Source organism: Gymnoscopelus braueri (assembly GCF_963280865.1).
Source record: "Gymnoscopelus braueri genome assembly, chromosome: 14".
NCBI classification, from domain to species: Eukaryota; Metazoa; Chordata; class Actinopteri; order Myctophiformes; family Myctophidae; genus Gymnoscopelus; species Gymnoscopelus braueri.
This window is the reverse complement of record NC_137619.1, coordinates 11,782,409-11,796,016: the sequence shown is the minus strand read 5'-3', so window position 1 is coordinate 11,796,016 and position 13,608 is coordinate 11,782,409. Positions and strand designations below refer to the sequence as shown.

Here is a 13,608-nt window from a genome sequence, read left to right as displayed (position 1 = left end):
GTGAGCGGGAATCCCCCGTATTATACGTGCTACATTTGCAGGAATGAAATGAAAATATGTGCAACCCTGCACTGAATTTCAGTCCGTGTAAAATCTATCTTTTGGGACTCACCTGTACTAGCTGGGACCTGGAGGAACGTGTGCATCTCAGACTGGACGTAGGCTCTGACGTTGAAGGTGCCTTCGTTGTTGGACAGCCAGGCACACAGCTAGAGCGGAGGCACACGTACAGCAGAAAGGGTAGCACTTCATCTATTATGTATTATTAACTCTGGTTCTCAGCGTTCGGTCCGGGGACCGCCAGGGGTTCAAATGGATCCTTACGGGTCTGTAACTCCAAGAGTGTACAAATGGAACTAAATTGACCCACACTCTTTGAGTTACAGACTCTGGACATTAAGAACCAGTGTGCTACTCCCTCGTGAAGTTCTATAGGCCAGTGGTTCTCAACCTTTTCAGGCCGCGACCCCCCCAAAATAATCATATTTGATCTGGGGACCCCCCAAAATAATCATATTTGATCTGGGGACCCCCCACCCTGACAAGCACTTGGAATTGTAGGAGTTGAGGCATTACATTTTGTTTCACTCGGTTCAACAGAAAAATATTCTGTTGAACTGAATTTGAATGTTGAATTGTGAAAATAGCCGAACTACAAGCTCACTTATAGCTTGTAGATCTGCTATTTTCACAATGTTTTGCCTCTTTCTTATATTATTTGACAATTTGGTCAATGTTTTTATAGTTGTTTTATAATGTTTGTTGATGACTTTTGATGCAGTAGGCTAATGGTCTTCCCCCCCCCTTTCTATTAGGTGTTTCTATTAGTCTTAAGTCCTTAAATTGTCACTTTACTGTCATCTGGGGACCCCCCCCCCCCCCCCAAAGAAAAAGAAGGAAAAAAAGCATGTGGGGACCCACCTGGGGGTCCCGACCCGCAGGTTGAGAACTAGTGCTATAGGCCAAAAGGGGACATGCCGCCCTTAGCCCGGTTGCTTAAAGGAGCACTTCACCCCTGGAAGAAGTTCCAGGGGTGACCACAGGGGGGACCACGGGGGACCACAGCGTATCACTGCCTATAACTTCAACTCCCAGAATGCTTTGGTGCCTTGTGGCAGGGGAGGTTCCATGTGGGTGTGATCTCCAACAATAACATCCAAACAGCATGCCAGTGTCGCCATGTCTGCTTATTATAAGCGGCTTCTTTCTAAAATGTAGTTGATATTTGGGCTTGTTTCCAAATGTTTTGATTGCTGTTTAAACCAGTGGTTCTCAAACATGTTCATGTATTTTTCCACAGACCCCCATCTGAAATTATAATTTGTGGCAGGGAGCCCCTAACAAATATGTGTCAAAAATATTCCACATTTTGAAAAGCAAATAAAAATATTTTGCAAAAAAAAAAAAAAATCCACATTTTGGACTTTTTCCCCCTCAAGATTTTTTTGTAAATAGCAGATCTACAAGCTCACAATGGGTTGCGAAGCGTTGTGAGCTTGTAGATCAGCAATTTTCAAATATATAATATCCCATGTCTAGGTAAAGTGCTCTTGGCATAGTTATTTTTCTTTTGGGCTTGTTTTCATAGACCTGGCTGCTTATTTCTCTCACAATATCTGGCAACACTGGCTGTCCTCGCAAACTTCATCTAGTTACATATATGTCCAAGGATTCGTTAGTGATGTCATATCACTGGGACATCCTTAGTATCTTCATGCAGTTTAACTTCCGTGTCGCATAGTATTGACATCACTGTCACATCCTTGGTATTATGATCCTAGCCTTTCGTGACGGTGTTTGTTTACCAGCGCTGCTACTCCACGCTGTATTTTTTTTTTCAAGCTTGCGCTTATGAAACACTACACAGGATTATTATTTCATGTCAACATTCAAGTACAACTATCAGAAGATAACTCAGGTAAAGTAATGCCTCACTCTACAAGGGCCGATGGCCGCAGCTAATGGGAGTGGCCGAGTGGGGAAAGAAGGTTGAACAAAGTGTTACGGACACCCCATTGGGGCTGTCTTTTGAGATGGTCTGACTGAGACACGCCGAGACATGTAGTGCGGAAAGGAATGAGACCAATCTCTCATGACGCAAATAACGTCACGAATATTGCGAATATTACTAGATATCTAAAAACACAGATTACTCAAAAAAAAAACCCAGGATCTTGTTTATTGACTCCTAAACTTCATTAAAAGACCGAAAACTTCTTCCAGGGGTGAAGTGCTCCTTTAAGACCAGATTTTTTAAAAAGGGGGACACGGCTGACAAAAGCGCCACATTTTTTTTACGTGTTCTCCATCACCATAAATTTCATTTTGGAAGGGGAGCCACACCATCAAGATGGCAGAAGGCGGCCATCTTGGATTACAAAGATGGCCACCATGCAATATCTATAAAAGCCAATATCTCGGCTTCCAAGCCACTTAGAAGGTCAATCTTGGTGTCAAAATATACGTTTTCTGGGACAAGGAATGCAATAAAACTATAGGGAATATCAATAAGTGACTAATTCAGCCAATATTAGATCATTTGGTAAATTCTGGCAATATATGTACACAATTATGCATGCTTCGTCTAGATTATGCACAACATCTCTGTGTGTGTGTGTGTGTGTGTGTGTGTGTGTGTGTGTGTGTGTGTGTGTGTGTTTATTAAACTTTGACAGATCTGACTCTTGTTATTTCCTATTTTTCCTATCTATTTTGTAGTATCCATTGTAGTGTCTGTGTGCACTTGGCGGGTGATTTTAGAAACCGGCGGGTGGTATTAGATTCCACTATCCCCCCCCCCCCGAAACCCGTACCCATGTGTGTCTGTAGAATTGCAATGTGGGGGATATAGCAACAACACGCCCACGGGCACACCTCCACGCGCAAATAACGGCGTCGGCATAATGGTGACGGGTAGAGCAGGTGCTAGAATAACCTATTGGGGCGGCGCAGCTCCATTATCCGGATTTAACGTGGTTTAGAGGGGGGGGAAAAGTGCTGGAGAATAGGGCGGACGGTGCCAGAAGCACCTCACCTTATAGACAAACTCACTGTCACCTTGGTGGAGGTCTCTGCTCTACTAAGCACATTTTATAGATAGCAACTGTCAGCTTTTCTGTTCCGTTCAGCCATTACCTGAATCCAAAGTGATGTCCCCCGGCACAGTGACTCATCTGGGCGGAAATGCATCAGGAAACTAAACACATCGTCAACGGTGACTGCGGTCTGCAACACAAACAAATGAATAAGCAATCTCTATGTTATCAAGCGACATTGAAAGTTGCAATAAAGTAGATATTAGAGCTGGGCAATATGACTTCAAATCAATATCACGATTATTTCAAACTTTTGCCTCGATTACAATGAATGCATGATTATTTTATACACTTGTTCTTACACTGCCTTCATAGTTCTGTGACAAGGTTTGTACTGTAAATATTACGGATGCAAATGCACATAATCAATTGAAACGATTATAAAAATATATATCGATTTTAATTAAATAATTGGTCTACATAAATTGTGAAAATAGCCGATCCACAAGCTCACAACGCGTCACGATGCGAAGTGTTGTGAACTTTGTAGATCGGTATTTTCACTATTTGTGCGTGTCACCATTGTGCAACAAATAATAATTTAGGGCTTAAATGGTTAACCCATTAAAACCGGGAAAGCATCTGTGTCGTTTTAGATTTTTGCGTTGGCTATTCAAAAATAGCAGATATACAAGCTCACAGCGCGTCACTTCGCGCCGCGCTGCAGAGAACATCTGCTATTTTTTTAACATATTTTCTTGAAAGTGTGAGAATACATGTGTAGAATCGACCTCAGGTGTTAATGTGTTTATCAGACTAATCTTACCACGTCAATGAGACGCAGGGCGCTGCGTAGGAGGAAACACTGGGCCGCTCCTCTCAGCAGGACCTGATGGGTGACCATAGTGCAACGCATCACTTCCCTGAAAAGACACCACGTAAACAAAGTTTTATCCACACCGTCCATTTTAGTTACAATGCAGCCTACAGCATTGGTTCTCAAAGTGGGGTCCGGGGACCCCCAGGGGTCCTTGGAGGGGTATCAGGGGGGTCCCCAGCAAAATGTGTTAATATAGTGTCACAATCATTTTAACCACATATTGTATAGCTTGGCTATTCAAAAATAGCAGATATACAAGCTCGTAGCTTGTAGATCTGCTATTTTTGAAGAATCGTGAAAACTTGTGCAAATCTTTGAATAATATATATTTTTTTAAAGCGAACATTTGAACACTCAAATCTTTGCTTATGGGGGTCCCTGGAACAAAATATTTTGAGATGGGGGTCCGTGTCCAAAATACATAATTTTGGGGGTCCTTGACGTGAAAAAGTTGGAGAACCGCTGGTCTACAGTGTGTGTATGTGTCTGTGGACATGGTGTGGTACCTAAGAGCATTGAGCCCATCGGTGCCCAGCAAAGGGCTGTCGGGGAGGCAGGACAGCGCCTCCGACAGGAAGAGGATGGGTACTGCACACCAGTGCTGCGATCCAAGCCTCTGAATCAGCTGCAGCAACACTGACCCTACAGAGAGCAGACACACCGGTTAAGAGATGGCATGGCATTCTGGTACCTAAAACTGGGGCTGCACAATTAAAAGCACTAAAGTAATCAAACCATTTGCTTGAACCTCAATATAGATATCTTAACTCCGTATTTTAACTGTGTTTTTTTCTTAAATCAACACCCTACTTGATCATACTACAGCGTCACACAAAAGCATCAAAGGTCGCAGATCTACAAGCTCAAAACGCGGCGCGAAGCGACGCATTTTGAGATTGTAGATCTGCTACTTTTGCTATTTTGCTATTTTTTCTGAAAAGTAACAGTTTTGGACATATATTATGGACTTTCTTCTCCCTCCTGGCTCCCAAGCTGTGGAATAAACTCCGCATTGCAGTCAGAACTGCAGACTCACTCCCAATTTTCTGCCATAATTTGAAGACTCACCTCTTCAGACTCCACCTCACCCCCCTAGCACTTCTCTCTGAATGTATCCCTTCTTGTCACTTTTTTTTTTTTTGATAGATGCTAGTTTACTATGCAGATATATGCTGGTTATTTGTTCTTGTTTTTTTATTGTTTAGATCTGTTTGTTTCTTGACCACAAATGTTAAGAATGTCATTTAGATTAGCATGTTTTTGGACAGATGCTGGGTACATTGTTTACCTGGTATCCTAGTCTCTTTGAGACACTGTATTGTTCTCTCTGCACTCTACTTGTGTGACTATTTACTTTGTTGTTTGTTGACTCTGGTTCATGCTTACTCTGCCGACTCTCATCTCGTAATTGTACGTCGCTGTGGATAAGAGTGTTGGCTAAATGCCTGAACTGCTAATTGTTACGTTTAGTTTTAATTGAATTGAGAACAGAATATAATATATGACCGAAGCTGTGAATCACATGTTGATGCCTGCATCATCATTTAAGAAGTATTCTGGTGATTATTATCTGTACCTCTGTCCTCCAATGGTAGGCTACTGAAGAAAGTAACCATGAAGGCTTGGAGTTTCACCCCCAACTCAGGACAATCTCCTACGCTCTGACCAGCTGCCCTGGGAAGAAATATAGAGCTGTTTAATTAGGAAAGAGGGTAAATCACCATATCAAGCAGGGAAGTATTTGAAGTTTAATTTTGCAGTTGGTAATTATTTTACAGTTTGGTAAGATTCCTACCTGTGGAAGAGGGAGCTTTCAGAGAGCACATCCATGAAGGGGCCGACAATGAACTGCAGAGCAAGAGTACAGCAGTACATTCAAACAAAGAATCTCAGTATTTTCAGTTGAGTGCTAAACTAGTAGTGATGTGCACATATTTGTCCACCGGAGGGTGCTGAAAACACCAAACACAGCATAACTATACCACTTCTCAATAGCCAGATCCCAATACTCAAATCCCTGCCTCCTTAGTCCTTCAGCATGGCAGGGTTACAATGATATCGGTGACCTGACGTAATGTGTGACCATCTTGTGGACTCCATAAACGTAACTTACTACCGTTTGTTTTTGAGTTAAATCTAGTAATATTTACATAGTGCAATAGGCGTTCCATGGTGGTCACATATTTTGTCAGGTCATCAATTTCACCATAAAGCAGACTATGAATCAGAGATCATTATAAACAAATATCAATGTTACATACTGTACATGTCAAGTTAAAACATATATATCATTAAAGGAGAATTTTGGACTAACGTTTTCTTACCTTTTCTATGACGTTATGATATCTTAGGATGAATGGTACAGTAGAAAATTTTCATAACTCCACCCCTGAGCCGCCACAGCTTAAAAGGTGCGCGGATAGGCCTTAGGTTAGATCACATATTTTAATAGCTTTTTTTTATAATTTTTTTGGTGAGATCTGACGTTCATAGTGACAGAACACTATGCAACCAAAAAAAAAAAAAAAAAAAAAAACAGAAGTCTCGCTAGACGAGATTGAAATCTCGAGATTTCAATCTCGTCTAGCGAGACTTCTGTTTTTTTTTTTTCTTCTTTTTTTTTGGGACAGTGTTCTGTCACTATGAACGTCAGATCTCACAAAAAAAAAAGAAATAAAAAGCTATTAAAATATGTGATCTAACCTAAGGCCTATCCGCGCACCTTTTAAGCTGTGGCGGCTCAGGGGTGGAGTTATGAAATTTTTCTACTGTACCATTCATCCTAAGATATCATAACGTCATAGAAAAGGTAAGAAAACTTTAGTCCAAAATTCCCCTTTAACATACATGTCAAGTTTAAAAAGATGTTATAAATAAGTTGTGTGGACCTTTGAGAAGGCTAGAGAGAAGGCTGTCTGCTGGAGAGCCTGCAGGTCCAGGAGGTGCCACACTCCCTCCTTCATTAAGGACTTGTTTTCACTGTGAAACATGCGCTGGTAAACACACAGCAGCCACGATGGATGGAACAGACCACAGCCTGACACTGCAAGACACACAAGAACAGCACTGATCAAAACAACTCTCAACAACATGTCAGGGGGGGAACCCTGTATGTACAGAAAAACGTTACTTTTCAAGGAAATGAAAAAACAAACAACCTGGGTTCCAATGGCCACTGGATAAGTGTGTGATTAGTCACCGGTACTTTGTCTCTACATTTATGAACAAAAAAATGCTTTTATAAATAATTGTTTATGAACCAAAAATACATGATATACGTAAATATTTCTAGATGCAGACCAGGTTGACTGATCACTGCAAAGTACTGTAGGTGCAATTTCTAAAGAAATGATAAATGATTTCCACCCATATGCAGACCGATAGGGAATTAGCCGAAAGAAGAAGACAAACGACTTCCCTGCTCACCCTATTGGTATGCAACTTGGACAGTGCTGAGTCAACAGTGCAGCCATGGGGGGGGGGGGGGGGGCATGGGGCACGTGCTCAGCTTCACCTCATGGGGCTCGAGGCCACTTCTATCGGTGCACCAGCCTTGTTTTCAATTTGCCTTGTTTTCAAGATTTTTAACCCATTAACACATTGAATGCCAAAAACGGTCCGGACCGTTTTTTGAGGATCCAAACGAGAAGTGCCGAAAACGGTCCGGACCGTTTTTGACCCAATTCTATTTTTATACATGTGGGCCACGTGGGGCGCTAAAACGAAACTTTGACATCACCCAAGGAGTTTCTGAGAAGAAGAGGCTGGATCTGGCTCCATGTCAAAAATCCTTCCGGTCGGCGTTTTCAATGTTATCTCCTTGACTAAAAGCTTAATATCTCCATTTCTTTTTAACGTGGTGGAAACGAGCCGTTTTCGATCGGCGATCACGCTGCAATGGAGGATCGCGTTAGAAATATTATTGTTCCAGGCGTTAGTCGGGACCCTCCGCCGTCTCGCACGCACGCTTTGTTTACATGCACTTCCGCGTCGGGGCTGCTACAGCACGAAACGTATAACGCAAGTGGATGGAAGAAATGCAGGCACTCAACGTATAATATTTTAATAAACCTCTGGCACCCAATGTGTTAAGACCGGAAACGAATCTGTGTCATTTTAGATTTCTTTGGCTATTCAAAAATAGCAGATCTACAAGCTCCATCATTCATAGTAATTCAGGAAAGAGGGGGGGGGGGGGCGTAGAGAGAGGTAGACCATGGAGAAGAACATAGGAAAGAAACGGATCAAAAGAAAAATCAGAGACATGTACATTATAACGTATATAAAAAAGTATAATGTATGTACATGAGTGTAAAAAGTAGAAGGCATGTGCCGGTACGGTGCTTGGATGGCATCGTTGCTTAAGTCTTACTCTACCTTCACTGTCAGACGCTGTTGTTTGGATCAGCATGTCGATTCTGTTCAGAATTGGTCGGATGACATGAATCTGCACAGAAGAAAAAGGAAATAACAAGCAGAAATGAAAACTGCTGACGACATCAGAATCTGAATTATTTGTATTATTTTGCCTGGTATCATTTGCACATACAGTATAAGGAGTGTGTATTGGTGAGGATGATGCATTGTAGTAAATAACAATAGAGTACCGAAGTCCTGACGTCACTCCCACTACCGCTACGTCACTCCCACTACCGCTAAACAAACTACCGCTGCGATTTTGTCAGATATGCGATATGTCGTTTATGATATTGAGTTACATTTGATAAAATCTGTGTTTGGAGAAGAAAATAATAATCTTACTCTTTGGATAAATTAGTACTTTTTCACAGTCAGTTGTTTCATATCCATGAGTAAAATCGCCGGGGTGGTTTGCTTATTTTTGGAACACAGTTCTTATATGGCGCGATTCTAAGATTCCCGTCTGGGAATTACAATACAAAAAACCACGCAGTGACCCAGGGGATAGCGCCCTCTAGCGGCCGTGATGTCAGACTTAGGTGTTCCATACAAAAGACATATTTACATCATACGTCCTCAAAAATAGAAAAGGGAGAGTGATGGGGCTGGGGGGGGGGCATTGGGGGACAGGGGACATCACTGCATCACTGAAATGGTTGGGATACGTTGGAAGTACCTTTTTTTGGGGGAATTACCTACCTGGTTCTCCTCCAAAGTCTCCATCACCAGCGCATAATCCTCCCAGAACTCTCTAAGCAACTTGCTTCTACTAGGATCCCATCTGAACAAGATCTCATCTATAACAATTTAAAAGAGTTGCTGAGAACACATCGTGTTCAGATGATCATGTCTGTTCACTGTACTGTGAGGACCAGAGCTACTTGTCTTCATACTGGACAATGCTGTCAGTAGGGAATCAATCGGCACCTTTTACCTTCGTCTGATGAAGAACGGGGACAGTCGAGCTCCTCTTCCTCCGACCGGGCCACGCACCTCTTCAGCAGGTACAACGCACGCTTGCGTGACACGTTGTCCGCGTGTGTCAGTCCGTCCTGGATGATCCTCCAGAACTGGACAGACAGACGCGGGTCAGGGTGACCCGATGAAGCCTGAGGGCTCTGACCCGGAGGAGGAAACAGGGTTATTATTATTGTTAAGAGGAAACAGGGTTATTATTATTGTTAACTAAAACTAAAACTAAATAATGAAAGAATAGTGACAAAGAAAAAAATATTTAACTTAAAGGAGCACTTCATCCATTTTCAACCACATCTTCATATAATTGGTCCTCACTAATGTTCATTATAAGATGCCACCATTTCCGTCTAGAGGCAGAAACTAGTAGGCAGAAACCTGCCTACCAATGACATCATCGATGGGGATTCAAAGCTAATAGAAATTACAGCCCTTCTGTGTTTGAAATGACCAAACCTGCCTACCGATGAATTCATTGGTCGGCAGCTTTATGAACCGTCCACAGCCCACCAAATGACGCAGAGTGTGCAGACGGAAATGGTGCCATCTTATCATGAGCATTAGTGAGGACCAATTATATGAAGAGATAGGCTGAAATGGGCCATGTGGTCCTTTAATCCATTAAGACCGGGAACGCATTGGCTATTCTTTGGCTATTAAAAAATAGCAGATATAAAATAAAGTTGTAAAAAAAAAAAGCAGATATACAAGCTCATAGCGCGGCTATGAGCTTGTAGATCTGCAAATTAGAATCGTGAAAATTTGTGCAAATCTTTGAATATATATATTTTTAAAACGAACATTTGTAACTCAAATCTTTGCTTCTGGAGGTCCCTGGAACAAAATATTTTACAAATGTTCGCTTTAAGAATATATATATTCTAAGATTTGCACAAAATGTTGACGATTTTTCAAAAATAGCAGATATACAAGCTCATAGCGAGGCACTCGGTGCCGCGCTATGAGCTTGCATATCTGCTATTTTTTAATAGCCCAAAGAAATCTTAAAATGACACGGATGCGTTCCCCGGGTCTTCAAAATCAGACAAAACCAACAGACCTTGGGAGGAAACAGATGATCGGAGAGGACCGTCAAGCACAGCAACGTGCGTTCCGTGACCGCCGGCGTGCGGTCGCCGACGTGCCACCCGCACAGATCCTCCACAATGAACCGCAGCGCGCTCCCTAACTTTGGACCCCCCGCGCCGCCGTAACAGTCGAGGAGGGTCGACAGAAGCCTGACGGACACTCTGGAGACCGCCACGAGGTCGGGCGTGCGTTTGATAAAACACACGGCGGACGACAGCGTGGCGCGCGCGAGGTGTTCGTCGTTCGACGACGTCAGAGTGGGCAACAGTACGGCCATGACTTCCACGGCAATGTCCACGTTTAGTCTCCCGCAGACGGACGACGCTCGTTCCTCTGCGTCATCGTCGGCCTTAGACGGGTGCAGGGCGGGGAGGACGCAGTGCCACAGTCTCTCTGTGACGGAGGCGTCGCACAGCGGGGCGCACGCGCCCAGCAGCCTGCACACAGCGCCGGTGCTCTCCTGTACGGTGATGATGACGCCTGTGAAACGACACAATTGGAGATAAGAGGAAGAATGTTCATTGTGGATGATCTGAAATGATCCATTTTGAATTACACCAGATGTCAGCAGTACATTATCCAGTCTATCTGTCAAATGTTAAAACAGTCACATAGACGCACAAGAAAATGGGAAAAAAATGTGCGTGTGTGTGCATAGACAGTCAAATCCTTTTTATCTTTTTATACCCTCAGTGTTAATTTAACACTCAGGATTGTGTGTGTGCGTGTGTGTGTGTGTGTGTGTGGGGGGGGGGGGGGGTGTGCATATAAACTAAGTAGTGTGACTCATGTGATTCTCTTGCAATTAAGTAATACGATTATTTCAGTAACTCTTTTAACTCATATACAACATTAAATGTAATAAAATCACACTATTCCTCTTAGCACATACTTGAAGAAGTACAACATGTAAAAATAATCATATGAATAGTAATACGTTTATGGAATATGTTTGCAGGCTTACTTAAGGCAAGTGTATTTGTACAGCAGCACATTTCAACAACAAGGCAATTCAAAGAGCTTTCATGAACAATAAGCATTTAGACACAAAGCATTAAAGAGATGCAAAGGAAACACCTTATAAATTGATATATTGAATCCAATTAGTTTTCCAGTGAGCAGTTTAACATTATGGAGAACACATCCAGTCTAGCTCTGGTCATTATTTATTTATGGATGAACTTCAACCTGGTGTTTGCGTGTTCTCCATTTTTGCCCGTACATCTACTAAAACGTTCAGATTTCAAATATAAAGTGCTTACCTCATGGCCATGGATGTTACAATTATGTACGGGCCATCAGAAGTAACCGTATCTATCGTATTGTTCAATAAAAAGCATTTTAATCCCATAGGTGGCCATTTTCTCATAGAGCTATAATGTATCAGAGTGCAATACACATCCCAACCGATAGGGTCACGTTGTTGAAAGCATACGGAGAAAATAAGGAGAAAATGGCCACCAATCGTATTAAAATGCTTTTTATTGAACAATACGGAATATACAGGTACTTATGATGGCCCGAACATAATTGTAACATTCGTGGCCATGAGGTAAGCACTTCATATTTGAAATATGAACGTTTATGTAGATGTGCGGGTTGTAAATGGAGAAAGTGCAAACACCAGGTTGAAGTTCATCCATGACTGTCATGTCATGATATGACAGATCATGTTTCAGGGCTACATCCAGTCTAACATTGAGCATGTTAAAAGGTCTTGCCATACACACACACACACACACACACACACACACACACACACACACACACACACACACACACACACACACACACACACACACACACACACACACACACACACACACACACACACACACACACACACACACACACACACACAGTACCTCCTCTGCTCGCCGAGGCCGTTTGTTCAGCAGAGATGTGTGAGAGGAGGGGGATGCACTGAGACCAGACCACCGACTCGATCTTTGACACTAAAAACCGTCTTTTGTCGGACGTAAAACGAGCGTTAATGTTTTCCTCTGACCCAGAGGAGGAGGTGTGGGTCTGATCGGTCAGCTTCGGCCCCAGTCCCTGTATGAACGCTGTCAGAGCCTCGATCCTGTCCCTGTCCACCGGCCACTGGTCACTGCTCCAGGTCAGAGTGTCAAACAGCAGGTCATAGTCAGGACGGCTGGACAACAGAGCGTTGATCAGCACAGAAGACATGTTGGAGAACACACTGCCATCCATCCATACAGCAGAGGGTTGATGATCAGTGTTTGTTCTTTCGCTCTGTTCGGCTTCTCTCTCTTGTTGTTCAGTCAGAGTTTTTAGTGTTGATCTGTTCAGCTTCTCTCTGGATGATGCGACACCCAGGCGACACCACCACGCGTATCCAATGCGGAATGTAAACTTCCGCGTACGTCACCTGGTGGTGTTCTCGCGAGACGAGACTTCTCACATAATATAACCAGTGGTGGAAGGAGTACTCCCATTTTTCAAGAGAAGGAGAGACATGGGAGACTCCTTTTACTGAACAAACACTCTATAGCAATGAGTACTATCAGAATATAGAGCTATTTAACACTTATTATTTAACCAAAGTAAATCACTTACACTACCTTTAAGTAAAAGTATCAATACTGCAATGTAGAAATACTCTGTTACAAGTAAAAGTCCGGAATTACAATTTTACTTGAGTTCCACTTTCACCAAGGTGATGAACACATGTTCAGTATAGTCCAATAACATGAATTGAAAATGTGCATTATTTCTGCACCATGACTACTTTTACTTTTGCCATTTTAATTTTCAGGTCTGCCAGATTAAGATTGCTTGTAAATTCCTCCTTGCTGTCATATAAAGGAAGTTAAATTAATTAGGTGTAGGTCTAAATAACAGTAGTTTGATTTCTGAACCCATTATGACCTGTGGCCGATTCTACAAATGTCTTCTAAATCAGTAGTTCTCAAACTTTCAAGACGTAAAATAAATAGAAGATGTACAAGCTCGCAGTGTGGCACGAAGTGATGCACTGTGAGCTTGTACATCTGCTATTTTTGAATAGCCAATGCAAAAATCTAAAATGATAACATGCTTTCCCGGTTTTAATGGGTTAAAACATGATTTGCATCAAATAAATCTTTCTGTTTGTGGAATGAATAACTGAGATCACTTTCCAATAAGCTCACTTTATCTGGGTTGGCAGGTGGAGGGAATTGAATGCTTAACACACCAATTACTATT

General features: G+C 42.4%; 1 protein-coding gene across 2 annotated transcripts in view; it reads right to left on the bottom strand.

The window, feature by feature from the left end:
* Window positions 1–12,667, bottom strand: part of tarbp1 (TAR (HIV-1) RNA binding protein 1) — a 35,268-nt gene extending 22,601 nt beyond the window's left edge. The window contains exons 1-12 of one of the 2 annotated variants that reach the window (XM_080448666.1): window positions 12,264–12,667; window positions 10,370–10,878; window positions 9,269–9,452; window positions 9,034–9,131; window positions 8,293–8,362; window positions 6,804–6,958; window positions 5,711–5,763; window positions 5,492–5,607; window positions 4,422–4,557; window positions 3,862–3,958; window positions 3,136–3,225; window positions 113–209 (exon numbers count right to left, since the gene is read on the bottom strand). In XM_080448666.1, the coding sequence (XP_080304792.1) occupies window positions 113–209; window positions 3,136–3,225; window positions 3,862–3,958; window positions 4,422–4,557; window positions 5,492–5,607; window positions 5,711–5,763; window positions 6,804–6,958; window positions 8,293–8,362; window positions 9,034–9,131; window positions 9,269–9,452; window positions 10,370–10,878; window positions 12,264–12,612 (1,954 nt within the window). In that variant the 5' untranslated portion in view covers window positions 12,613–12,667. The remainder of the gene's footprint in view (window positions 1–112; window positions 210–3,135; window positions 3,226–3,861; window positions 3,959–4,421; window positions 4,558–5,491; window positions 5,608–5,710; window positions 5,764–6,803; window positions 6,959–8,292; window positions 8,363–9,033; window positions 9,132–9,268; window positions 9,453–10,369; window positions 10,879–12,263) is intronic. The other variant, XM_080448667.1, reaches the window with a different exon arrangement.
* Window positions 12,668–13,608: the final 941 nt, after the last annotated feature.